General features: G+C 38.6%; 1 protein-coding gene across 1 annotated transcript in view; it reads right to left on the reverse strand.

Moving 5' to 3' along the window:
* Window positions 1–18,937, reverse strand: part of LOC150082422 (uncharacterized) — a 98,332-nt gene extending 79,395 nt beyond the window's left edge. Inside the window, exon 1 of the mRNA XM_090378601.1 lies at window positions 18,830–18,937. Coding sequence (XP_090234727.1) covers window positions 18,830–18,856 — 27 coding nt within the window. The 5' untranslated portion in view covers window positions 18,857–18,937. The remainder of the gene's footprint in view (window positions 1–18,829) is intronic.
* Window positions 18,938–25,888: the final 6,951 nt, after the last annotated feature.

A 25,888-nucleotide genomic window follows, 5' to 3' on the forward strand; every position in this document is an offset into this window, starting at 1 on the left:
GTACAGCAGTCTTTTTTAGGCATTTCAGGAAGGCTTTTGTATCAAAAGACTTCCTGAAATCCAAGTATATGATGTCAAAATTATTTTTTGCATCCAGTTCCTACTAACTGCATCATAGTAACCTATCAGATTGGTTAGACCATTGCTAAACAAATCCATGCTGTGATTGCAGTATAACTGCATGCTTGTCCAGATGATAAGTGGAACAGGACCAGGGTATGTCTGCCTGAGGCAAAGGTTGATGATGCTGTAGAGCAGATATCATCTTTTAAGGGCACAAAGTGTGATATTGTTGTACATGTTGGCACTAATGATATTAACAGCAGGAGACCGGTGGAATTACTTAACAAATAGTAGTAGTAGTAGTGGCATATGGAGCAAGAAAGCATCACATGCCACAAAGTACAGGTCAATATTGAAAAAACGCAGTGAGTTAGGGTTGAATTTGAAAGTGTCTGCAATTCTGCCCAGACACGATAGGAGGTAGTACATGATGAGAGCCTTGTCGATCAATTCGGTCCTGGAGAGTTTGTGCAAGGCTCAAGAGGTAGAATTTTTCTCAGCCTGATCTGTACTTGTTGACAGGAGACACTGCTTCTACAGGGATGGGATACACTTAAATAGAAAGGGTGCAAGGACATTTAATGATGCTATCGAGGCAGAGTTAGGTGGGTTGGAAAACTGCTAGCTTGGGGGTTAACAGAACTAAGAGATTAACAGTAGCCACTGGCAGAGGTGAAAGTGATTCTTGCACTGCTTCTTGGAATGAGCAGCAGCCTGGAAAACAAAATGCAGGGTATTTCAGAGACTGCTGGGAGTCATTACGGTACAAGTAAACACATAGGTTGTGTTAGGGTAGATAAGAATAGGAACAGAGTGCATGTATACTTGCATGTACACCAATGCTAGGAGTTTGGTAAAGAAATTTGATGAATTTCAGATATTGCTCAGACCATCAAAGGCAGACATTGTTGGGATATCAGAGACATGGTGTCACACAGATATAAGGAATGCAGAACTGGAATTTGAGGACTACAATGTATACACGAAGAATAGACAGGATAAGAAGAGAGGAGGGGTTATGCTATTAATTAAGAAACACAAAATCCAAGGAAGTGAAGCCAGTCGACATCACTGGACAGTGCAGTGTCGGGTCAGTTTTGTGGGACATAAGAATTGGGAGATCAAAATTGAGAGTAGGAGTGGGTTATAGGCCTAATGACGCTTATGGATATAATAAGAAACTGTACAGAGAAATAGAGTGGGCCAGTAAAACACAGTCTTATAATGGGGGATTTTAATTTTGCAGATATTAACTGGAATTTGTGGGTTGGTCACTTCAGATGATGTTACCAACAGCAAATTCAAAATGGGAAGCATTCAAAGAATTTATCTTGGAAGCTACTAGGCTTTACATACCAACTAAGAAATATTGTTCAAGGTTTAGGCCTAAATGGATGTCAGATGAACTAATGAGACATATGGCAGAGAAGAAAAATGCATGGGATACATATAAATTAATGGGTGACTTGGAAGCCTATGATAGATATAAGCTGGTCTGTAACCAAGTCAAAAAGGAGATTAGGCAGGCAAAGGCAGATTATGAGAAAACTTTGGCAAGGGATGCAAAGAAAAACAGCAATTGTTCTTTACGTATGTAAACTCTAGAAGGAAGGGGATGAATCAGATTGGTCCACTTGATATCGATGGGTCATATTGATGATCCTGCTCAGGTAGCTAACAAACTAAATGAATATTTTGCATCGACATTCACACATGAGGAGTTATTCAGCGAGGGGAATGCCAGAGGTGTATTCAAAGCTGGCAGAAAGCTAAATTTAAAAATTAAAATTTTGGTGTTTGTTGGCGCATCGGCTTCTGTGGCCATAGTGCACCTCCAAAGGTTTTTACAGTACTTTGATCCATGCCTGAGGCGGGATTCGAACCCGCGACCTTTGGGTTGCCAGGCAGGCACTTTACCCACCTGGCTAGCCCGGTCGGCCCTGCAGTAAGCTAGAGAATTTCATAATAACTGAGAGTAAAGTGGAGGAGAAATTGTTGAAGATAAATACAAGAAAGGCACCTGGGGTGGATGGGATCTATCCAGTTATATTAAAGGAAGCAGCAAAGGAAGTAAGCAAACCGTTAGCCATAATTATGAGAGCTTCCTTGGACTCAGGGGAAGTACCCATGGACTGGAGATGTGCAAATGTGAGCCCAATTCACAAAGGAGGATCAAACGCGACACAAGTAATTATAGACCTGTTAGTTTAACTTCTGTTCCTGGAAAATTAATGGAGGCACTGGTTAAAGAAGTACTGCAGGATCATCTAGACAAGACTTCAGTTATAGCTCAGACACAGCATGGCTTTGTTAAGGGGAAGTCTTGCCTGACCAATTTGATTGGATACTATGATGCAGTCACAAAAGAACTGGATGCAAGGAATAGCTTTGATATTATATACTTGGATCTTAGAAAGGCTTTTGATACTGTTGCACATGGAAGACTGCTGCACAAATTGGAGCAGTGTGGCACTGGAGGCAAATTGCTACTATGGATAAAGGGGTGGTTGAGGGGGAGAAGACTAGAGAAGAGTAGAAGTAATCAATGGTAATCAATGGACACTGCTCATCGTGGACTAAGGTTATTAGTGGAGTCCCTCAGGGCTCAGTATTGTTTTCTGTATTTATAAATGATATTGATGATGGTATATCAAGCTTAATGTCCAAGTTTGCAAACGATACAAAGGTTGGCAGGGTTGTCAAGGACACTACTGACACTATGCTACTGCAACAGGATCTGGAAAGGTTGAGCAGATGGGCTGAGAGGTGGCAAATGAAGTTTAACATTGACAAATGTAAAGTGCTACATATGTGAAACAGCAACCCCAGAGCAACGTATCAACTCTGTGGTACTACACTGACAGTGGTAGAGAATGAAAGGCACCTGGGGGTGGTTGTGCAGGCAGATATGAAGTTTTTTGAGCAGTGCAGACGGGCTGCAAGAGTAGCTCATGGTGTATTGTCAATGATATATAGGAATTTTTCTAGCAGGGATAAGGAGGTGATTATTCCCTTGTATAAGGCAATGGTCAGACCGCACCTAGAGTACTGTATACAGGTCTGGAGGCCACATTTCAAGAAGGATGTAGAGATGCTGAAACGAGTACAGAGAAGGGCAACAAGATTAGTGAATGGAACAAAGGGGTGCTCTTACGAAGAAAGGCTTACGTTTTGCAAATTACAGTGTCTGGAATCTAGGCACCGGCGAGGGGATCTGATAGAGGTGTATAAAGCCTTGAATGGTTTGAGCATGCTCAATGCTGATGGGATTCTTCCTCTTGCTCAGAATAATCACCTGAGAGGGCATAAATTCAAATTGAGGAAAGAGAGAGATGTACTATAGACGTGAGGAAATTTGCCTTTAGCCAGCGGTTGGTTGGTTGCTGGAATAGACTTCTATCCCTTGTCGTGGAAGTTGATAGCCTAAATAAGTTTAAGGCTCAGCTGGACAGGTATTTCGAACGAACAGAGGAGTGAAGTGGAAGTGGTTATTTTCTATTTATTTATTTATTTTTATTTTTTTATTTTTTGGCTGATGCTGCATAAGCTTGCTTTCTTGCATCAAATGCCTCTACTAATGCTAATGCTAGTACTGTGAAATTTTAAGATTTTATAATAACAAATGTTAACAACAATCAGAATGCCACAAAAGATAACATTATGCACAGAAAATTACTCTTCATAATTAAAGAATTTCTAACAGATTTTATGAGATAGAGAGAGATAGATATTAAAAAGCTGCAAAATACATAACAGGGTTGAGAAGATATACTGGTGTTCAAAGAAAGTGCATCACCCCTTAAAATTGTAATTTTCGTCTGAATAACGTAAGTATATGGCAATATTTCTTACAGATTGCATCAGATAAGATTGACATGCGTAGGTGATGTAATATTGCATCAGCTGTTACTTTGAACTATATAAGCACGTTCTGCAAGGGTTGCAGTCATTCCTTGCTTGTGTCAGGATGGCGAGTTACGTGGAGTTGACAACACAAAGAAAGACTGCTTTTGTTGCTTTACACGAGGAAGGATGTTCTTCCAGTCATATTGCTCATAGAGTGTCTTGTAATCAGTCAACAGTAAGTAGATTTATTTCCAAACTCAAGAATACTGGCTCTGCTGATAGGAAAAAAGGAACTGGATGCAAATGAGTCTACACCTAAACAGAATGGCGTTTTGAAGTGCTTACGCCTTAAAAACAAAGCTTCTTCATCTGAGCTGAAGAGAGAATGGGAAGAACATGCAGGAGTGGTAGCAAGTGCAGTAACAGTCAGAAGACGCCTCTTCAAAAATGAACTTGTAGCCCATTGTCCTAAGAAGAAGCCACTCCTCACACAAAAAATGAAAAAGAATTTGGTGTAAGGAGCATATCAAATGGACCCTCGAGCAGTGGAAGTCAGTTATTTTCTCGGATGAGAAGAAATTCAACCTGCATGGCTCTGATGGGAGACAAACGATTCGCCATAGACGTGGTTAAGAATACCATCAAAACTGTATGGTGTCTACAGTGAAATTCCCTACCAGCCAAATGATATGGGGATGCATTTCGTATTGCAGAGTAGGTCACCTGCAGTTTATAAAACTGTTCCATAAATGCCAATGGATACCAGGTTATACTGGAAGGCAAATTGCTGCCAACCATTAGAGATAATTTCAACCTGCCAAGTAACTGCATCTTTCAGACTGACTCTGCTTCTTGTCAATGCACAAAAAGTGTAAGTAGGCACTACTGTCATTACTTTAGTTTCATTTCTGCATTAGAGGTTCGACAGTATTGTCTTTACATTTGTTACAGGTGAAAAAATGGTTGGAAATATAGCCCATTACAACTCTTAGCTGGCCAGGAAACAGCCCGGATCTGAATCCTATAGAACTGTTGGCATCGTGTGGAATCAGAAATTGATCTTGTCAATGCCTCAACAGTGTGCTGCTGACATCAGAGCCAGAGGTAGTTCAACTAAATATTAGTTTGCACCTGGTGAACTTTTCATTGTTTTCCATTTAAAATAATAAACTGAAACAAATTGGGCACTTCTGATAACATTTCAGCCAAAACTGTCATGTTTACCAAAATTGTTGTATAAAGGTTGCAAATGCTCATTTTGAAATATTTTGAGTGCACCTGTCAAATATTACTTAGCTTTGCCTTAACTTTTAATATCTTTTGTTTATATTTCTATTTGTGATGCTAGTCATTAAAGCACCATATCATTGTGAAAAAGATTTAGAAATGTGAAATTCCTAGGTGATGCACTTTCTTTCAACACCAGTGTATATCAAAAAACACTGGTCATCAATGTTTAGTGTGAGCAAAGTTCTCACAGCAATCAATATAACTACAGCATACAACTATAATTTGGCTTCAACTATTAAAGTGAAATACCTTACAGCCATAAAATATTATATGAAGATGGAGAATTCTCTCATGTATGAGTGATAATTTTGTACTTACAAATCAGTCCCAACTGTTAAGTCAAGCTGCAGTGAAAAAGTCATACAAAATGTAAATTAATTACATACAGCCCCATGAATGGGCCAGAGAGCACAGTGCAGTACCACATGCCTAATGATGGTTCTGTCTATCACTGGCATTCAACAACAGTTAAAAGCAATGAACAATTACAAGTTTTCTGCTAATTTGGTCAAATTGTGACTCATCCTCTAATAATATCAGCATGTTCGGGAGGCAACTAGAGGGAGTAATACTCCTGATTTGATTATCAGTAGTGATCCTTGATGCATTAAGAATCTGCAGATAAAGGAACCACTAGGTGGCAGTGATCACAGTGTGCTGAAGTGGGATTTACTCAAAGAGGTAACTACCATCAGGGGAAGGGTTATTGCTTTTGTAAAGGTGACTATGATGGTCCGAGACAGTATTTAAATACTATACAGTGGGACCAACTGATGATTTTACCAACAGCAAATTCAAAATGGGAAGCATTCAAAGAACTTATCTTGGAAGCTACTAGGCTTTACATACCGACTAAGAAATATTGTTCAAGGTTTAGGCCTAAATGGATGTCAGATGAACTAATGAGATATATGGCAGAGAAGAAAAATGCATGGGATACATATAAATTAACACGTGACACAGAAGCCAATGATAGATATAAGTTGATCTGTAACCAAGTTACAAAGGAGGTTAGGCAATCGAAGGCAGATTACAAGAAATCTTTGGCAAGTGATGCAAAGAAAAACAGCAAAGAGTTCTTTACTTATGTAAACGTTAGAAGGAAGGGTTTGATTTTGATTTGGTAGTTGTTGGCGCATCGGCTTCTGTGGCCATATTGCACCTCCCAAGGTTTTTGCAGTACTTTGATCCAAGCCCGAGGCGGGAATCGAACCCGCGACCTTTGGGTTGCCGGGCAGGTACTTTACCCACTCGGCTAGAGAAGGAAGGGGATGAATCAGATTGGTCCCCTTCAACTGTTGATGATCCTGCTCAGGTAGCTAACAAACTAAATGAATATTTTGCATCAACATTCACACGAGGAGTTATTCAGCGAGGGGAATACCTGAGGTGTATTCAACTCTGGCAGTAAGCTACATAAACTTGTAATAACTGAGATTAAAGTGGAGGAGAAATTGTTGAAGATAAACAGAAGAAAGACACCTGGGGTGGATGGGATCTATCCAGTTATATTAAAGGAGGCAGCAAAGGAAGTAAGCAAACCCTTAGCCATAATCATGAGAGCTTCCTTGGACTCAGGGGAGGTAACCCATAGACTGAAGATGTGCAAATGTGACCCCAATTCACAAAGGAGGATCAAAGGCTGACATAAGTAATTATAGACCTGTGAGTTTAACTTCTGTTCCAGTAAAATTAATGGAGGCACTGGTTAAAGAAGCACAGCAGGATCATCTAGACAAGGCTTCAGTTTATAGCTCGGACAAAGCATGGTTTCGTTAAGAGGAAGTCTTGTTTGTTTGTTATTTGTTTTTTAGGAGCATTAGCAACTAAGGCCATATTGCTCCGGGGTATACGGTGGTCATTCCCTGACCTTTCCGCATCCTCCGTATTTGGTGGTGACGGCTCGAACCCAGGTCTAATTAAGAAGCATATGCTACGCACTGCTGCTCTTTCCCACCTGGCTATGGAGGCACCTGAGGAAGTCTTGCCTGACCATTTTGATTGAATACTATGATGCAGTCACAAAAGAAGTGGATGCAGGGAATAACTTTGATATTATATACTTGGATCTTAGAACGGCTTTTGATACTGTTGCAAATGGAAGCCTGCTGCACAAATTGGAGCAGTGTGGCATTGGAGGCAAATTGCTGCTATGGATAAAGGGGTGGTTGAGGGGGAGAAGACAGAGAGTGGTAATCAATGGACTCTGCTCATCGTGGACTAATGTTATTAGTGGAGTCTCTCAGGGTTCAGTGTTGGGTCCATTATTGTTTTCTGTATTTATAAATAATATTGATGATGGTATATCAAGCTTAATGTCCAAGTTTGCAGATGATACAAAGGTTGGCAGGGTTGTTAAGGACATTAAGGACACTACTGAAGCTATGCTGATATAACAGGATCTGAAAAGGTGGAGCAAATGGGCTGAGAGGTGGCAAATGAAGTTTAACATTGACAAATGTAAAGTACTACATATGGGAAACAGCAACCTCAGAGCAACGTATCAACTCTGTAGTACTACACTGACAGTGGTAGAGAATGAAAAGGACCTGGGGGTAATTGTGCAGGCAGATATAAAGTTCTCTGAGCAGTGCAGACGGGCTGCAAGAGTAGCTCATGGTGTCTAATCAATGATATACATGAATTTTTCTAGCAAGAATAAGGAGGTGATTATTCCCTTATATAAGGCAATGGTCAGGCCACACAGGCCTCATTTCAAGAAGGATATAGAGCTGCTGGAACAAGTACAGAGAAGGACAACAAGATTAGTGAATGGAACACAGGGTTGCTGTTACGAAGAAATGCTTATGTTTTGCAAATTACAGTGTCTGGAGACTAGGCACCGGCGGGTGATCTGATAGAGGTGTAAAAAGCGTTGAATGGTTTGAGCATGCTCAATGCTGATGGGATTCTTCCTCTTGCTCAGAATAATCACCTGAGAGGACATAAATTCAAATTGAGGAAAGACAAATGTAGGATAGATGCGCGGAAATTTGCCTTTAGCCAGCGGATAGTTGGTTGGTGGAACAGACTTCCATCCCTTGTTGTGGAAGTTGATAGCCTAAATGAATTTAAAGCTCAGCTGGACAGGTATTGCGAACAAACGGAGGGGTGAAGTTGAAGTTTTTTTTTTTTTTTTTTTTTGGCTGATGCTGCATAAGCTTGCTTTCTTGCATCATATGTCTCTACTAATGCTAATATGTCTAATTCTTCCTTAAATTTATTGAAGCTATCCACTATCACAGCTGAAAGAAAATTTTTCATACATCCTGCAGCCATCTATTTTCAATTTAAGTCCCTGACATGTGTTGACCAAGAAAGAGTAAGAATGCCATCAGCATATAGTTTACTCAATCCTTTTAATACCTTAAACCAGTAGTTTTCAACCTTTTTTTAATAATGGCACCCCTAAGTAATTTTTTTTATTTTGCGGCAACCCTACTCAATTTATATATATATATATATATATATATGCATGGGCATCCACAGAAAATTTTCTTGGGGGGGGGGGCAAAACTTGGAGACAAATAATTAAATTTTAAATTTAAATAATAAATTTTTATTTAATTTTTTAAATAATTATTTAATTAAACAAGTAGATTATAGAACACAGTATTGCATCAATACAAAAACACACACATAATGTATATAAATTTACAATATAAAGGAAACAAGAATTAATATATATATATATATAAATAAGTTTTTTTAGTTAATTATAATACCAACTAGATAAATTGGAGAATTTAGCATAAAAGTATTAGGATGCAAACTATACTCATTTCTGTTTCAATTTGCCAGATGGCAAACAGAAACATCTTCAGCTAATTATTGATGGGATATATTGAGTGGTGCTAGCCTTAACGTTCCATTCAATTTATCCATTTATCTATAATTACCTATATTATCATTTTAATTTTACTATTTTATATTATTTCATTTTATATTATATTTATATTATATATATTTATATTATTTTGAACTTGGCCTGTTATAACGTACGATCACTCATCGGTGAAGACAGGATATTAGAGCTGGAAAAGGAATTAGAAAATGTGAATTGGAATATCATCGGTTTGGCTGAAACAAGAAGAAGAAATGAATCACTTATAATTTATCAAGTGGAAATCTGCTGTACACCAATGGAAACAGTGAAAGGAGTGAAGGTGGAGTTGGGTTTCTGGTCCATAAAGATTTTAAAAACAACATTTTGGAATTCAAAAGTACTTCACCAAGGGTGTCAAGACTAATACTCAAGATTTCTAAGAGGTACAAGCTAAAGATTATAACGATTTATGCACCAACATCGAGCCATGATGATGAAGAGGTTGAAGAAATGTACACTGAAATTGAGTCTTCTAGATGAGCAGAAAGCCCACTACACTATTATTATGGGGGACTTCAATGCTAAGGTTGGAAAAAGGCAAAACAGCGCAGAAAGAGGAACTATAGGAAATTTTGGAATTGGTGAAAGAAATAAAAGAGGTGAAAGACTTGTGGAATTTGCAGAATCTCAAGGAATGTCAGTAATGAACACTTTTTTCAAGAAAAGGGTGAACAGAAAGTGGACATGGAAGAGTCCAAACGGATTAACAACTAATGAAATCGACTTCATCCTCACTAACAGAAGATATATTGTGAATGATGTTACCGTCCTGAATAAGGTAAATGTTGGAAGTGATCACAGAATGGTCAGATGTACACTTGATATAGATGTAGGAAAGGAAAGGAAAAAACTGACTCGAGTAAATAATACAAAGGTCTTTGAAATAGCAGAGGAGGAGAAAAAGCAGTATGTACTGGAACTTAAGAACAAGTTTGAGCTTCTGCAGACTGCTCAGGACCAAGATATCGACGAGGAATATTACAACTTTCTGAAAGTGATAAAGCCCAAGAAACCTATAGGGAAACAGAAATCCAAAGAAGAAAAAATTAGTCAAGAAACGCTTGTCATGATGAACCAAAGACGACAAATGAAGAGCAAGAAAAACACTGACAGGGAGAAAATTGAGTATACTGAGTTATGCAAAGCCATTAGAAAGAGACTCAGAGAGGACATAAGAAGATTTAACACAAGAAAGGGAGAACAAGCATTAAGGGAAAACAAAGGATTTAAATCAGCAGCCATGAGCAGTAATACAGAAAGACAAATGATACTGAAACTGAAGAATAGCGATGGGGTACTTATAAACAGCAGAGAAGGCATAATTCAAATAGCAGAAGACTACTATAGAGAATTATACAAGGAGCGAGGGAATGATACCAGGAGTGGGGAAGATGGATTGCAAAGTAGCAACACATACGACATACCCGATATTCTTCCTGATGAGGTAGAACATGCATTGAAGAAAATGAAGAATCGGAAAGCCCTGGGAGAAGATGAAGTTACTGTAGAGTTGTTAAAATTGGGAGGAAGAGACATAACACAAAAACTGGCAAGGCTCTTCACAAAGTACATTAGAAAAGGTGTGATGCCTAAGCAGTGGAATAATGCAATCATAGTTTTGCTGCATAAGAAAGGAGATAAATAAGAAATTGGAAATTATAGACCAATTAGCTTGTTATCCCATATCTACAAGTTGTTCACAAGGGTCATTACTAACAGATTAGAAAGAATACTTGACGAGAATCAACCGAAAGAGCAAGCTGGCTTTAGGACAGGATTCTCAACTATGGATCACTTTCACGTAATATCACAGCTAATGGAGAAAGCAAATGAATATAAAACACCATTATGCCTGGCATTTGTGGATTATGAAAAGGCATTTGACTCCATACAGCATAAGGCAATGTTTTGGGCACTGGAAAGACAAGGCATAGATACTCCATATATTATGATTTTGAAGAAAATATATGAGAGTGCTACATCCTTTATTAGACTAGACAAAGACAGTAGCAAATTTAAAATCGAGAAAGGAGTTCGACAAGGAGACACAACATCTCCGAAGCTGTTTACTGCTGCCCTTGAGGAAGCTTTCAGAAGATTAGACTGGTCGCAGAAAGGAGTCAATGTGAACGGAGAGTAGCTAAACCATTTACGATTTGCAGATGACATTGTGGTCATAAGCCATGATCCCAAAGAATTAGAGGAAAATCTTAATCAGTTATGCACAGTTAGTAAGGATTTTGGACTAAAGATGAATATGGCTAAAACAAAAGTAATGATGAACAAGTATGCCACGGAAAGGGAAATAATGATTGAAGGAGCAGTAATTGAAAAGGTGGAGTCATATACTTATCTGGGACAAGTTATTAGCTGTAATAATGATAAATGGCTGGAAGTCAAGAGAAGAATAAATTTTGGATGGATAGCATTCAGGAAATATAGTCACATACTGAACAGCAATATCCCAGTTTGTCTGAAATGTAAAATAATGAATCAATGTATACTCCCCACCATGACTTATGGAAGTGAAACTTGGGCACTCACCAAAAGAATGGAAGTGAAGCTAAGAACTACACAGCGAAGAATGGAACGAATTATATTGGGAATCAGACTGTTAGATAAGAAGAGAAACACATGGATTAGGCAGCAAACTCAAGTAAAGGACATTCTTATCAAAACTAAAGAACTAAAATGGTCTTGGGCAGGACACATAGCTCAAAGACATGATGACAGATGGACTAAGAAAATAACAGAATGGTACCCAAGAGGAGCTAGAAGAAAACCTGGAAGACAAAGGCAGAGATGGATAGATGAAATTCATGAGTTTTTGAGTAGTAAATGGATGGCCAGTGCTCAAAACAGAAGGAACTGGAAAGTTGCTGGAGAGGCCTTCATCCTGCAGTGGATTGAAAATGGCTGATGATGATGATTATTTTATTTTATTTTTATTTATAGGGTACAACAAAGAAGTCCAACTTAGGTTACCTAAACTTGGCCCTTTGAACTAATGAGTATAGTTTGCACCCCTAATACATTTATGCTAAATTCTCCAATTTATCTAGTTGGTATTACAATTAACTAAAAAATCGTCATATACAGACAGATGTAATGTACAATCATAAATCTGATGGAATTAATCTGTTCTGTCACTCTTTCTCCTTTTCTATTTCTTATATTCTTTTACATAACTTCATATATATATATATATAGATAATAATAATTTCAATAATCTCGTATTGTATAAGAATTGAATTCTCCGTCAATCGCTTGCAAACCTATTGATGACATTTTCAATAAATTTCTTCTTTACCGCTTCCTCTTCTAAGTTTCTTCCTGTGCTCACTAATCATACATAAACCTTATAGGAGAATTTCTGAGATAGTGGACACCTTAACCATGTTTTCACACATCTCAAGGTGCTGAAATTTCTTTCAATGGTACAGGTTGTAACAGGTGATGTCATACCAATAATTATTGCCGAATTAATAGAAGGGAAATAGTCGCAATGTTCCAAAACTTCTGGTAAAGTTTGGGGAATATCAGTCGATGAACCAAAAACAGGAACTCTGTTTTATTGCTGCAATAGATGAAACACGTGTTCTATGGTTACCCCGCCGAGGGCCGAAACCGGCCAACCCGTAATAAAATTTTAAGGCAGACAAAGCGTCCCATGGTCGAGGGTGTAAGGTTACATATCTCAATCACTTTTACGATTATAATTTGCGGAATTTTTTACTCAATCCCAGGGAGGGGCATGTGCCCCGTTTGCCCCGCTCTGCTGACACCCGTGTATATATGTATATAAAAAGTAGGGATAAATGTAAGTTTTTTTCCTATTTCTATTTTCTATATACTCGTTTCGAAGTTATCTGTCGGGCTAAATGTTATCTTGTCTGTTTGCTGCTAAATTTATGACCAAATTGGTCTTTTGTTTAAGTTTAAGAATTGGACTTAGTTAAATAGGCAGATAGCAATCAGAAACAGATAGCTCTGTTAATTATTGGTGGGATATATTGAAAGGGTTAGCCCTTGAAAAAGTCTCTTTCAATGTATCTGTTTATCAATAATTAGCTACATAATCATTATTGTATTATATATTTATATATTATTACTAATTATGTGTTTATTTCCAGGGTATGGTATTGTAGACCTACACAGGCTATCATAGCCTTTATAAGTTATTTTGGCCTAAAGGCCCGCAGTATACCATTATGTTTATACAGATATTCAGTATCTATAATAGTACATATTATACTTTTACTATAATAAAATATTAAAAAATATGTTATATGATATTTATTACAATAATATAATTATAAAAATTATATATATACAGTATATAATTTTATTCTTTGTATAGAAGTATACTAAGTAAACATCAATTATAGATCACCACAAAATTAAAAAGATACTGTACACCTTTTTATAATGAAATAAACATATAAATTTTTAAAAAATAATAAGTTTATGTAACTTAAACCCAAATCATGTGGCACCCCTGGGATTTTGTTGCGGCATCCTAAGGTGCCACAGCACCCCTGTTGAAAACCACTGCCTTAAACTATTCAGATCACCTCCAGGTACCTGATTTCCAAGCACTGCAAATTACAGAATCAGTCTTTTGTGGTAAAAAGTATCCTTTTGTGTTGTTGACTAATCTGGTAGTCTTCTCTGCACCTGTTCCACATTTTTCTTAAAATGAGGCTTCCTGACCTGTATGCAGTGGGACACAGTCACCTCCAGAGGTGTATCGCTAAAAAAAATAGTACCGGAATGCTCGTCGATTAACTACAAATAGTCACCTATGCTTTTTTCATTTGCAAAAATAAATAAGTCAAAAATTAGAATATTTGTTCAGTATTTATTTATAACTATTAAATAAAAATTTCAAAAGTAAAAAACAAAGACAAAAAATTTTAAAAAATCAGAAAAGAAAAAAACGAAAACAAACACTCCAAAATAATATAAAAAAATATAAAAAATACTGTTCAGAAGAATCATAGAAATTCCCATACAGAATCGATTACGAATTCTTCTGCAAATGCCCATTTTGTTTGTTGGTCAACCAAAACGATGAAACCACGACCAAGTTCAGACAAAAACTTGGATTCCATAATTCTAATGTGGACCATGTAGTTTAATTAACAAGAAACTTGCAGTTGTTGGATCTCTTTATCTAACACATTTTACTTTAGTAAGAAACATTCCAGGTTTCACTGCAAAATTTATATTTTTGTTCATAAATAAATTTTTAAAAAATCTATTAATTTTAAAGATTACTATTAATAATATATATTTTTAGTAGCAATGGGTAAAACAGATATCATCCCCACCCATTTGATTATGCCATTGTTTCATAATATTAGGTGTATAAATTTAATGATTTTCTATTATGACATTTAGAACAAAATACCGGAACTTTGTTCCAGTCCAAATACTCAGTGGTCACCTTGTTCTTGCATTTAATTGACAGGCCCTCATGTTGCCAATTATAGCAGTTCTGTTCTAGCAGCCTGTATGTTGCTAAGAGAACTCCCTGTTGACTACACAATTACACCTAGATCACTATCATTCTTCACCTTGAGTGTGGTATATCACCTAAATAATATATTATTCTGGGATTACTGCTGCCTACATGTAGTACCTTACATCCATCAATGTTAAACATCAACTGCCGTGTCTCAGCCCATCTGCCTCATTTTTTTTAGGTCATGCTGTAGTAGTATGTTTTGATTCATGTCATTAACCACCTTGCCAACCTGTGCATCTTCTGCAAAATTAAACAATAAGCTTGAGTTATACTCCAGTTTATGGATACATCTACAGAGGAAGTGGCTTCTTCTGTTTGAATCCGCCCCCAATTTTTCCATGCCTGCAACGTGGTGACAAGGTGTACCCATAATCTGCAGTTCAGCCAAAGCTTGATATGCCTTCATCATTAATAAAATATAAAAATAAAAAAGACTCCCAGCACTGAAACCAGAGGGACTAATAATATTAGTCCAGGCAGGGCCTGAATGGCTAAGATTAACATAATTGAAAATCAATAGTACTTGGGTAAAATGGGAAGGAAATGGATGCCTGTTCTCATACAGGGCCATTATCCAAGAATAATGTAATGTGATAGTGCATTGCTGGAGGTTATTGAGTGAGGCAGCTTGCTGCACAAAACTGTTGACTAAAGGTGACCCAACCCCATGTACTTTATATTGTAGTATTAAAAATGTCCCACTGTAACTTAGAGCATAGGGCCCTCTCAGGCATAACAAACAGACTCTGCAGGGCTGACTGCCATAGTTAACATCCCACAATACTTAAGTACAGACTGAATGTAATGTGTGCCTACTGCAACACAAGCCCTTCCAGTGGCAATGAATTGTTGCTGCATTGTTGGGTGCTGGTTGGGTGAAGTGGCTGGTACACATAAATGTTGACCAAAAGGTGATCCAACTGCATGTTGCAGCCTGAATGGCTAAGATTAACAAAATTGAAAATCAATAGTACTTGGGTACAAAGGGAAGATAATGGATGCTTGTCCCCACACAGGGCTATTATCCAAGAATAATGTAATGTGATAGTGCAGTGCTGGAGGCACAAAACTGCTGACAAAGAGTGACCCAACCCCATGTACTTTATATTGTAGTATTAAAAATGTCCCACTGTAAGTTAGAACATAGTGCCCTCCCAGGCATAACAAACAGATCCTGTAGGGCTGACTGCTATAGTTAACACCCCACAATACTGGGTACAATGTGAATGTAATGTGGGCCCGCTGCAACACAAGCCCTTGTCCAGAGACAATGAAATGTTGCTGCATTGTTGGGTGCTGGTTGGGTGAAGTGGCTGGTACACATAAATGTTGACCAAAGGTGATCCAACTGCATGTGGCAGCCTGAATGGCTAAGATTAACATAATTGAAAATCAATAGTACTTGGGTAAAATGGGAAGGTGAGGGATGCCTGTGACACACAGGGCCATTAACCAAGAACAATGAAATATGATAGTGTATTGCTGGGGACTGCTGGGTGAGGCAGCTGCTTTACAAAATATGTTGATTAAAAGCTGATCCAACTGCAAGAACTATTAAATTGTACCATTGCAATGTCCTACGGTAACTCAGAACATAGTGCCCTCCTAGGTACAATAAACAGAACCTGTTGGGCTATGACTGGTATAGCCAAAATCCTAAATTACTTGGGTAAAACAAGAATTAATGTGTGCCTGCTAAAACGCAAGACCCTATCCAGAAATAATGAAATGCTTACTGCATTGTGGGTACTGGTAGTATGAAATGGTTATACACACAAATGTTGACCAAAAGGTAAACTAACTGCATACTGCAGCCTGAATAGCATATGGGCTGGTGTCTGTTGCTCAATGGGCATCCAGCCAGTTCCATGTAGCTAAAAGCTATAAATTATAGAGCTGTTCTTGGCAAAGCAGGATGCACTGTAAATTGAAACGTGGATGAGCAAACAATGTACTAAATAAAATGGCTAAATGGCTCACAGCAGCAGGCAAAAAGAATGTATTAGTATAATGGGTCTCACTATCCCTGGAATACAGTGCCATTCAAAACAATATGGTTAAAGCAGCAGATTAAAGGAAAGGATTAAGATAATCTGCCTACGGCAACTCGGAACAAAACGCCCACCCAGGCACAACATAAAGATACTGTATGGGTATGACCAGAACAGAAAATACCGGAAACACATGTATAACAGTGTATAATGTATGTACGTAACAAAAGTACTGGGCTTCTCCACTAGGACAGGATTGGGCCCTGCGAGTGCAGAAGCCCGGTAACAAAACACAGTTAACCAAAAACTATGGCCTGATGGGCCAAATCCCCTGCTCTGTTAAATATGGAAATAACCAAGAGGGCCGGGCTCCTCCACTAGGACAGGATTGGGCCCTGCAAGTGCAGGAGCCCTGGCCATCAAGTATTAACCAAACGCCCACCTAGGGCTAGATTACGATGTAAGCACCCCTGAAGTACCCTTAGGTGAATAGTAATAAATCAGTGCCGGCATGCTCTGTAGATGCATGGGGAAACCTGTGCGTCGGAGTTATGCAGGCGCCTACTATTGTACTAATTGAATAAAATTGAAAGTAAGAGGGCCAGGCTCTGCCACTAGGACAGGATTGGGCCCTGCGAGTGCAAGAGCCCTGGCCACCAACAACATACTCAAAGCCCGCTCCAGGACAGGATTAGGCCCTGCGGGAGCCTGGGCACAGAAAGACAAAACCCTAACACCAACTTTACAATGTTTCTAATTATTAGCTTATATTACTTTCTCTTCTCTAAATTATATGCTATTTATTTTATTTATCATCCCTATATCAGTTTGTTTTATCCTTCTAGTTTAATGTTATCTTCATTTTAGGTTACTTACTTTTCTTATTTTACCTCACTCTACGCTATTTATTATTAAAATTTATTCTCTGTTCCACAATTTCCTCCACTAAACCAAATTAAATATAAGAAGTAAACTCCCACCAATTAACAAAGTAGAAACTGGCTGCCTCCTCGTGGCTAGGGACAGGAGCGGGGCGTCGGGGCAATCTGCGCTCGGCCCCCTGCTGCTAAATGCCAGTCGCCAGCCACAAACAACATAACCACACACAACACACACCATAATGAACACCGAGTAATACCCTAAAATATAACTATTAAATTCTCTTGCTCCCCTTTCCCCCCTTTTTTTTCCCTCTCTCTCACTCATTCTTCCCCCCCCTTCTAGTATCCTTCCTCCTTCACATCCTTTCCTTAGAGGAATTCTAAATTATACTGCTGGCAAAAAACAAGCTTAACAAACGGCGGACATAGGGGACACCCTGGAAACCGCCAGTAACGTACAAAAATACTTTGCAGTCCAGGCAGGGCAGTGACCATTTATAACCACCCTTACTCAACTATCCTTTTATACATGGCAGAAATATGCCCTTAATGATACACCACTCCATCAGCAGTATTTTGCACAATACAGCATCAAAAGACTTCATGAAATATAAATATATCACATCAAAATTACTATTTGCATCCAGTTCTTTTGTTACTGTGTAGTTACTATATGGACAGGGAGGTGATTATCCAGTTATACAAGGCAATGATCAGGCCACACCTAGAGTACTGTGTACATGTCTGGAGGCCTCATTTTAGGAAGGATGTAGAGTTGCTAGAACAAGTACAATGAAGGGGAACAGGATTGGTGAGGGAACAAAGGGGTGCTCTTAATAAGAGCGGCTTAAGTTCTGCAAATTGCAGCACCTGGAGAGAAGGCACTGCAATTTGCAGGATTTAAGCAAGGTGATCTGATTGAGGTGTATAAGGCTTTGAATAGATTGAGCAAGCTGAATGCTGATGGGATTTTTCCTCTTGCTCAGATTAAGAACCTGAGGGGCACAGTTTCAAATTCAGGAAAGACAGTTGTAGAATAGATGTGTGGAAATTTTCCTTTAGCCAGCGGGTAGTTGATTGGCGGAACAGACTTCCATCTTTTGTTTTGGAAGTTGATAGCCTAAATAAATTTAAGGCTGAGCTGGACGGGTATTTGGAACGAATGAAAGGGTTAAATTGGAAGGGTTTTTTTTTTTTTTTTTTGGCTCTCTTGCATCGTATGCCTCTGCTAATGCTAATAATCTTTAGTCAGAAGAGTTCCCAATGATTACAAGACAAACTATACATTAGGGAATTATTACATTGCCATCAGTTGCATAAACAACTGAATAAATTAACTTACTTCAATAGGCAGATATCCAAATGCCATTTGAATCAGCACATTAACATGAAAAAACTGGCTTTACAGCTAGAAAGCATTATCAACTGTAAAATATTTTCTTATTAAAATTCGAAAATACAGCGAAGCAGTTCTGAAAATCTACGGTTTGCAAGGAAATTGACATTGCACATCAAATAATACGAATGTTATACAAAACTAGTTAATGCAGATTTGCAATAGGATCCGCGATTATTACAATGACAAATTTTTAAACTTGAAATTTAAAAAGAAGTTAGAAAGAATATCCAGAAACACATGCTACTGAGAACTCCAACTGCATTTCTGGCGAAAATAAAAATATGAACCTCATCGGAATAATTATTTAATTCCCTCAAGAATACCTAAGTTCAAAACACAATAACATAAACGCGATTTAACCGCTCCTGGTGTTCGAAACGTTAACAACCTTCCAAGAAGGGGCGGTTGAATGCTGTAACAAACTTACAACTATGGTTGTGCAAATGGATAGCTTAAATACATTCAAGAATGAACTAATGGGACTTCTTGTTGTTGTTTTTTTTTTTTTTTTTTTGGCTGATTCTGTATAAGCTTGCTTTCATGCATCATTTACCACTAAAAAAAAAAAAAGAAAAGAAAAAGAAAAGAAAACGGTAAACTGCGGCCAATATCAATCCACTGCAGAATAGAAGAGAATCAACAATTCATGCTGAGGGAAAGAGACCATAATCTGCCACGCTCTTTCAGTGCGGTTTGGTAGATCGACCGTATTTAGCAGTCAACAGATTGAGCAGCCTAGGTAGTAGTAGTAGTGGTATGTGATGCAAGAAAGCAAGTGTATGAGCTTATGCAGCATCAGATAAAACAAAAAACAAATCTCACCATTCCCTCCAAATGCCTGTCCAGTTCCTACTTAAATTTATTTAACCAATCAACTTCCAAAATGACAGATAGAAGTTTGTTCCAGCAATTAACCACCCGCTGGCAAAAGGCAACTTTCGGAACATCTATTTTAGATCTGTCTTTTCTTAATTTGAATTTATGTCCCCTTAGGTTCGTCAAGCCACTGCAATTTGCAGAACTTAAAGCCTCTCTTGTTAAGAGGATCCCTTCATTCCATCACCAATCTTGTTGCCGTTCTCTGTACACGCTCAAGCAAATCTACATCCTTCCTAAAATGAGGCCTCCAGAACTCAAGGTGTGGCCAGGCCAATTCTGCCCAGGCACGATAGGAGACAGAATATGATGAGAGCCATGTCGATCAATTCGGCCCTGGAAAGATTGTGCAAGGCTCAAGGGGTAGAATTTTTTTTAAGCGTGTCTGTACTTGTTAAGTTAAAGGGACTGCTTCTACAGGGATGGGATACACTTAAATAGAAAGGGTGCAAGAATATTTGCTGATGCTATCTAGGCAGTGTTAGGTGGGACGGAAAACTGCTAGCTTGGGGCAGACAAGGACTAATAGATTAACAGTAGCCACTTGCAGAGGTGAAAGTGATTCTTGCGCTGCTACTATTAGAATAAGAAGAAGCCTGGAAAATAAGATGCAGGATATTTCAGAGACTGCTGGGAGTCATTGCGGTACAAGTAAAAACATGGGTTGTGTTAGGGTAGCTAAGAATATAAACAGTTGCATGTATACTTGCGCGTACACTAATGCTAGGAGTTTGGTAAATAAATTTGACGAATTTAAGGTATTGCTCAAAGCATCAAAGGCGGATATTGTTGGGATATCAGAGACGTGGTGTCACACGGATATAAGGAATGCAGAACTGGAATTTGGGGAGCACAACGTCTACAGAAAGGATAGACAGGATAGGAAGGCAGGAGGGTTATGACATTAGTTAAGAAACACATAAAATCCAAGGAAGTGAAGCCAGACGACATCGCTGACAGTGCAGTGTCGAGTCAGTTTGGTGTGACATAAGCAATGGGAGATCAAAATTGAGAGTAGGAGTGTGTTATAGGCCTAATGACTCTGATGAGTATAATAAGAAAATGCACAGGGAAATAGAGTGGGCCAGTAAATCAGAAAATCTTATAATGGGAGATTTTAATTTCCCAGATATTGATTGGAATTTGTGGGTTGGTCACTCACACACTAGCAAGGCTTTTGCGGAATTATTGGTCGATTGTTTTCTACATCAGCATGTTCAGGAGGCAACTATGGGGAGTAATACTCTTGATTTGGTTATCAGTTGTGATTCTTCATGCATTAAGAAACTGCAGAGAGAGGAACCACTAGGTGGCAGTGATCACAGTGTGCTGAAGTGGGATTTAATCAAAGAGGTAACTACCATCAGGGGTAAAGGAAATGGTTATTGCTTTCGTAAAGGAGACTACAATGGTCTCAGACAGTAGCCCATTGGTCAGGAGGGAGAGTGCATAGCACGCGTTTCTTCAGTGGACCGGGGTTCAAGCCCGTGACTACTAAATACGATAAATATTTGTATTGAAGATCTATTGTAAGCTCTACTTACTTTATTCTCGTGCCGGAATATAAACAGACAAATTTATTTATTTATTTAAATTCTATACAGTGGGACTAACTGATGATGTTACCAACAGCAAATTCAAAATGGGAAGCATTCGAAGAACTTATCTTGGAAGCTACTAGGCTTTACATACCAACTAAGAAATATTGTTCAAGGTTTAGTCCTAAATGGATGTCAAATGAACTAATGAGACATGTGGCTGAGAAGAAAAAATGCTTGGGATAGATATAAATTAACACGTGACACAGAAGCCTATGATATATTTAAGTTGATCTGTAACCAAGTTACAAAGGAGGTTAGGCAGGAGAAGGCAGATTACGAGAAATTTTTGGCAAAGGATGCAAAGAAAAACAGTAAAGAGTTCTTTTCTTATGCAAACTCTAGAAGGAAGGGGATGAACCAGATTGGTCGACTTGATATCGATGGTTCAACTGTTGATGATCCTGCTCAGGTAGCTAACAAACTAAATGAATATTTTGCATCGACATTCATACATGAGGAGTTTTTCAGCAAGGCGAATGCCAGAGGTGTATTCATCTCTGGCAGTAAGCTAGATAATCTTGTAATAACTGAGACTAAAGTGGAGAAAAAACTATTGAAGATAAACAGAAGAAAGGCACTTGGGGTGGATGAGATCTATCCAGTTATATTAAAGGAGGCAGCAAAGGAAGTAAGCAAACCCTTAGCTATAATGATGAGAGCTTCCTTGGATTCAGGGAATGTACCCATAGACTGGAGATGTGCAAATGTGACTCCAATTCACAAAGGAGGATCAAAGGCTGACACACGTAATTACACCTGTTTAGTTTAACTTCTGTTGCAGGAAAATTAATGGAGGCACTGGTTAAAGAAGGACTGCAGGATCATCTACACAAGACTTCAGTTGAAAGCTCGGACACAGCATGGTTTTGTTAAGGGGAAGTCTTGCTTGATCAATTTGATTGGATACTATGATGCAGTCACAAGAGAACTGGATGCAGGAAATAACTTTGATATTATATACTTGGATCTTAGAAAGGCTTTTGATACTGTTGCACATGCAAGACTGCTGCACAAATTGGAGGAGTGTGGCATTGGAGGCAAATTGCTGCTATGGATAAAGGGGTGGTTGAGGGGGAGAAGACTAGAGAAGAGGGTGGTAATCAATGGACACTGCTCATCGTGGACTAAGGTTATTAGTGGAGTCCCTCAGGGCACAGTATTGGGTCCATTATTGTTTTCTGTATTTAAAAATAATATTGATGACGGTATATCAAGCTTAATGTCCAAGTTTGCAGACGATACAAAGTTGGCAGGGTTGTTACGGACACTACTGAGACAATTCTGCTGCAACAGGATCTGGTAATGTTGAGCAGATGGGCTGAGAGGTGGCAAATGAAGTTTAACATTGACAAATGTAAAATACTACATATGGGAAACAGCAATCCCAGAGCAACGTATCAACTCCGTGGTACTACACTGAGAGTGGTAGAGAATGGAACGGACATGGAGCTAATTGTGTAGGCAGATATGAAGTTCTCTGTGCAGTGCAGGCGGGCTGGTATATCAAGCTTGATGTCATGGTGCCTTATCAATGATATACAGGAATTTTTCTAGGGAAGATAAGGGGGTGGTTATTGCCTTGAATAAGGCAATGGTCAGGCCACACCTTGAGTACGGTATACAGGTCTGGAGGCCTCATTTCAAGAAGGATGTAGAGCTGCTGGAGCGAGTACAGAGAAGGGCAACAGGATTAGTGAATGGAACACAGGGGTGCTCTTATATAGAAAGGCTTAAGTTATGCAAATTACAGTGGCTGGTGACTAGGCACCGGGGAGGTGATCTGATAGACGTGTATAAAGCCTTGAATGGTTTGAGCATGCTCAATGCTGATGGGATTCTGCCTCTTTCTCAGAATGATCACCTGAGATGGCATAAATTCAAATTGAGGAAAGACAGATGTACAATAGATGTCCGGAAATTTGTGTTTATCCAGCGGGTGGTTGGTTGGTGGAACAGACTTCCATACCTTGTTGTGGAAGTTGATAGCCTAAATAACTTTAAGGCTCAGCTGGACAGGTATTTCGAACGAACGGAAAGGTGAAGTGGAAGTTTTTTTTTTTTTTGCTGATGCTGCATGAGCTTGTTTTTTTTCCATCATATGCCTCTACTAATGCTAATAATAATGCTAATTGCCTTATACAGAGGGAGAATCACCTCCTTTTGCCTGCTAGCAAAATTCTGATATATCATTGACAAAACCCCATGATCTGCCCTCGCAGCCTGGCTGCATTGCTCAGAAAACTTCATATCTGACTGCAAAATCACTCCCAGGTCTTTTTCATTTTCAGCCACATTAAGTGTAGTAGCACACAGTTGGTACGTTTCTCTGGGGTTATTTCTACCCATATGCAGTACTTTGCATTTTTAAAGGTTAAACATGGGTTGCCACTTCTTAGCCCAACTGCCCAAATTTTCTAGATCCTGTTGCAGTAGCACACTGCTACTACTGTCATTAACAACCCTGCCAACCTTAGTATCATCTACAAACTTCGTCACTAAGCCTGTTATACTTTAATCAATTTCATTAATAAATATTCAAAACAACAGTGGACCCAACACCAAACTCTGTGGGACTCCACTAATAAAATAAGTCCAAGAAGAGCATCACCCATTAATTAGCACCCTCTTTCTTCTCCCACTCACCATCCTTTTATCCATTGTAGCGAGTTACCCTTGATACCATTCTGCTCCAATTTGTACAATAGTCTTCCATGCTCAACAGTGCCAAAAGCTTTCCTGAAATCCAAATATATGATATCAAAATTATTTTTTGCATCCAGTTCCTTTTTAACCACATCATAATATCCTATCAAATTTGTCAGACAAGACGTTCACTTAACAACCCCATGCTGTGTCTGAATTATTGCTGTAGTGTTGTCTGGATGATCCTGCAATGCATCTTTAACCAGTGATTCCATTATCTTACCCGGAACAGAAGTTAAACTAACTGGTCTATAATTACTCGTGTCACCCTTCGACCTGCCTTTGTGAATTGAGGACACATTTGCACATCTCCAATTCGGGGGAACCTACCCTGAGTCCAAGGATGCTCTCATTATTATGGCTAATGGTTTGCTTAATTGCTTTGCCGCCTCCTTTAATATAACTGGATAGATCCCATCCACCCCAGGTGCCTTTCTTATGTTTATCTTCAACAATTTCTCCTCCACTTTGCTCTCAGTTATTACAAAATCATTAAACACCCTGCTACAATTTGATAACCTTCTGCCATTTTCAAACCTTAGTAACTTCTCAAGTGTGGATGTAGATGCAAAATACTCATTCAGTTTGTTTGCTATCTGAGCAGGATCATCAACAGTCGAACCATCGATATCAAGTGGACCAATCAGGTTCATCCCTTTCCTTTTAGAGTTTATATAAGTAAAGAAATCCTTGCTGTTTTTCTTAACATCCTTTGCCAAAGATTTCTCGTAATCTGCCTTCGCCTGCCTAACCTCCTTTGTAATCTGATTACAGACTAGCTTATATCTGCCATATTAGCTAGTCTGTAAGCTAGGCTTCTGAGTCGCTTGTTAATTTATATGCATCCCATGCAAATTTCTTCTCTCTCATGAGTCTCATTAGTTTATTTGATAACCATTTAGGCCTAAACCTTTAATAATATTTCTTAATAGGTATGAAACTTTTAGTAGCTTCCATGATTAATTCTTTGAATTCTTCCCACTTAGAATTTACTGTTGATAACATCGTGAGTTTGTCTCACTGTACAGAATTTAAAAACTGTCTGAGACCACTGTACCTTCCTTTACGGAAGCAAAGGTCTACTGAAAGAGCGTGTGCTACTGCACTTCCTGTTCTGAACACTCGGTTACGGATACCCCATAAAATCATTTTTATTTTTCAGAATGATTGTCTGGCCGCTGCTCAACCTAGCTCTGGGCAATATGGATAAGCGGCTCTTTGATGCTGTTGATGACATCGATATGCTCACCGATAACCTGATCGACTGTGTCCACTCAATTATATCCGACATTGTTCCTGAATCCCATCTGACTGCACGCTCTACCTACCCGCACTGGTATGATAGCGAATTAATACCTAAAATTAAATCCAAAGAATTCTATAGGAACAAATATAAGTAATCAAGTGACAGTTGATAGGAAATACTCAGCCAAGTGCGCAAAGAAGTGAAAACGCTTATATAAAAATCTTACAACATGTATACAAAGTCAGTTCAGGATAGTCTGATTACTCACAGAGATAACAAAGCATTCTGGAATTTCATGAAGAACAAGAATATAACCAGTAATGAGTTACAAGTGCATAACTCAGATTGATTTCTCTTATTGGACGAATTCAGTATTGCTTAAAAGTTTGACAAACATTTTTCCAGAATTCAAGCAATGATACATTGAGAACTGCCTCATTTGCTGACTTCAGACCTGTTAAAGATGATATCCTAATCAAGCTCTTTATCACAGATGAAGATTTAAAGTGAGCATTAAAAAGCATGAAACTGACTACACCAGAGGTCCAGTTGACATTTCTGGCTTATTTTGGAAAA

This window comes from Mastigoproctus giganteus, chromosome 7 (assembly GCF_048544385.1).
Source record: "Mastigoproctus giganteus isolate SK-2022 chromosome 7, ASM4854438v1, whole genome shotgun sequence".
Classification (NCBI taxonomy): Eukaryota; Metazoa; Arthropoda; class Arachnida; order Uropygi; family Thelyphonidae; genus Mastigoproctus; species Mastigoproctus giganteus.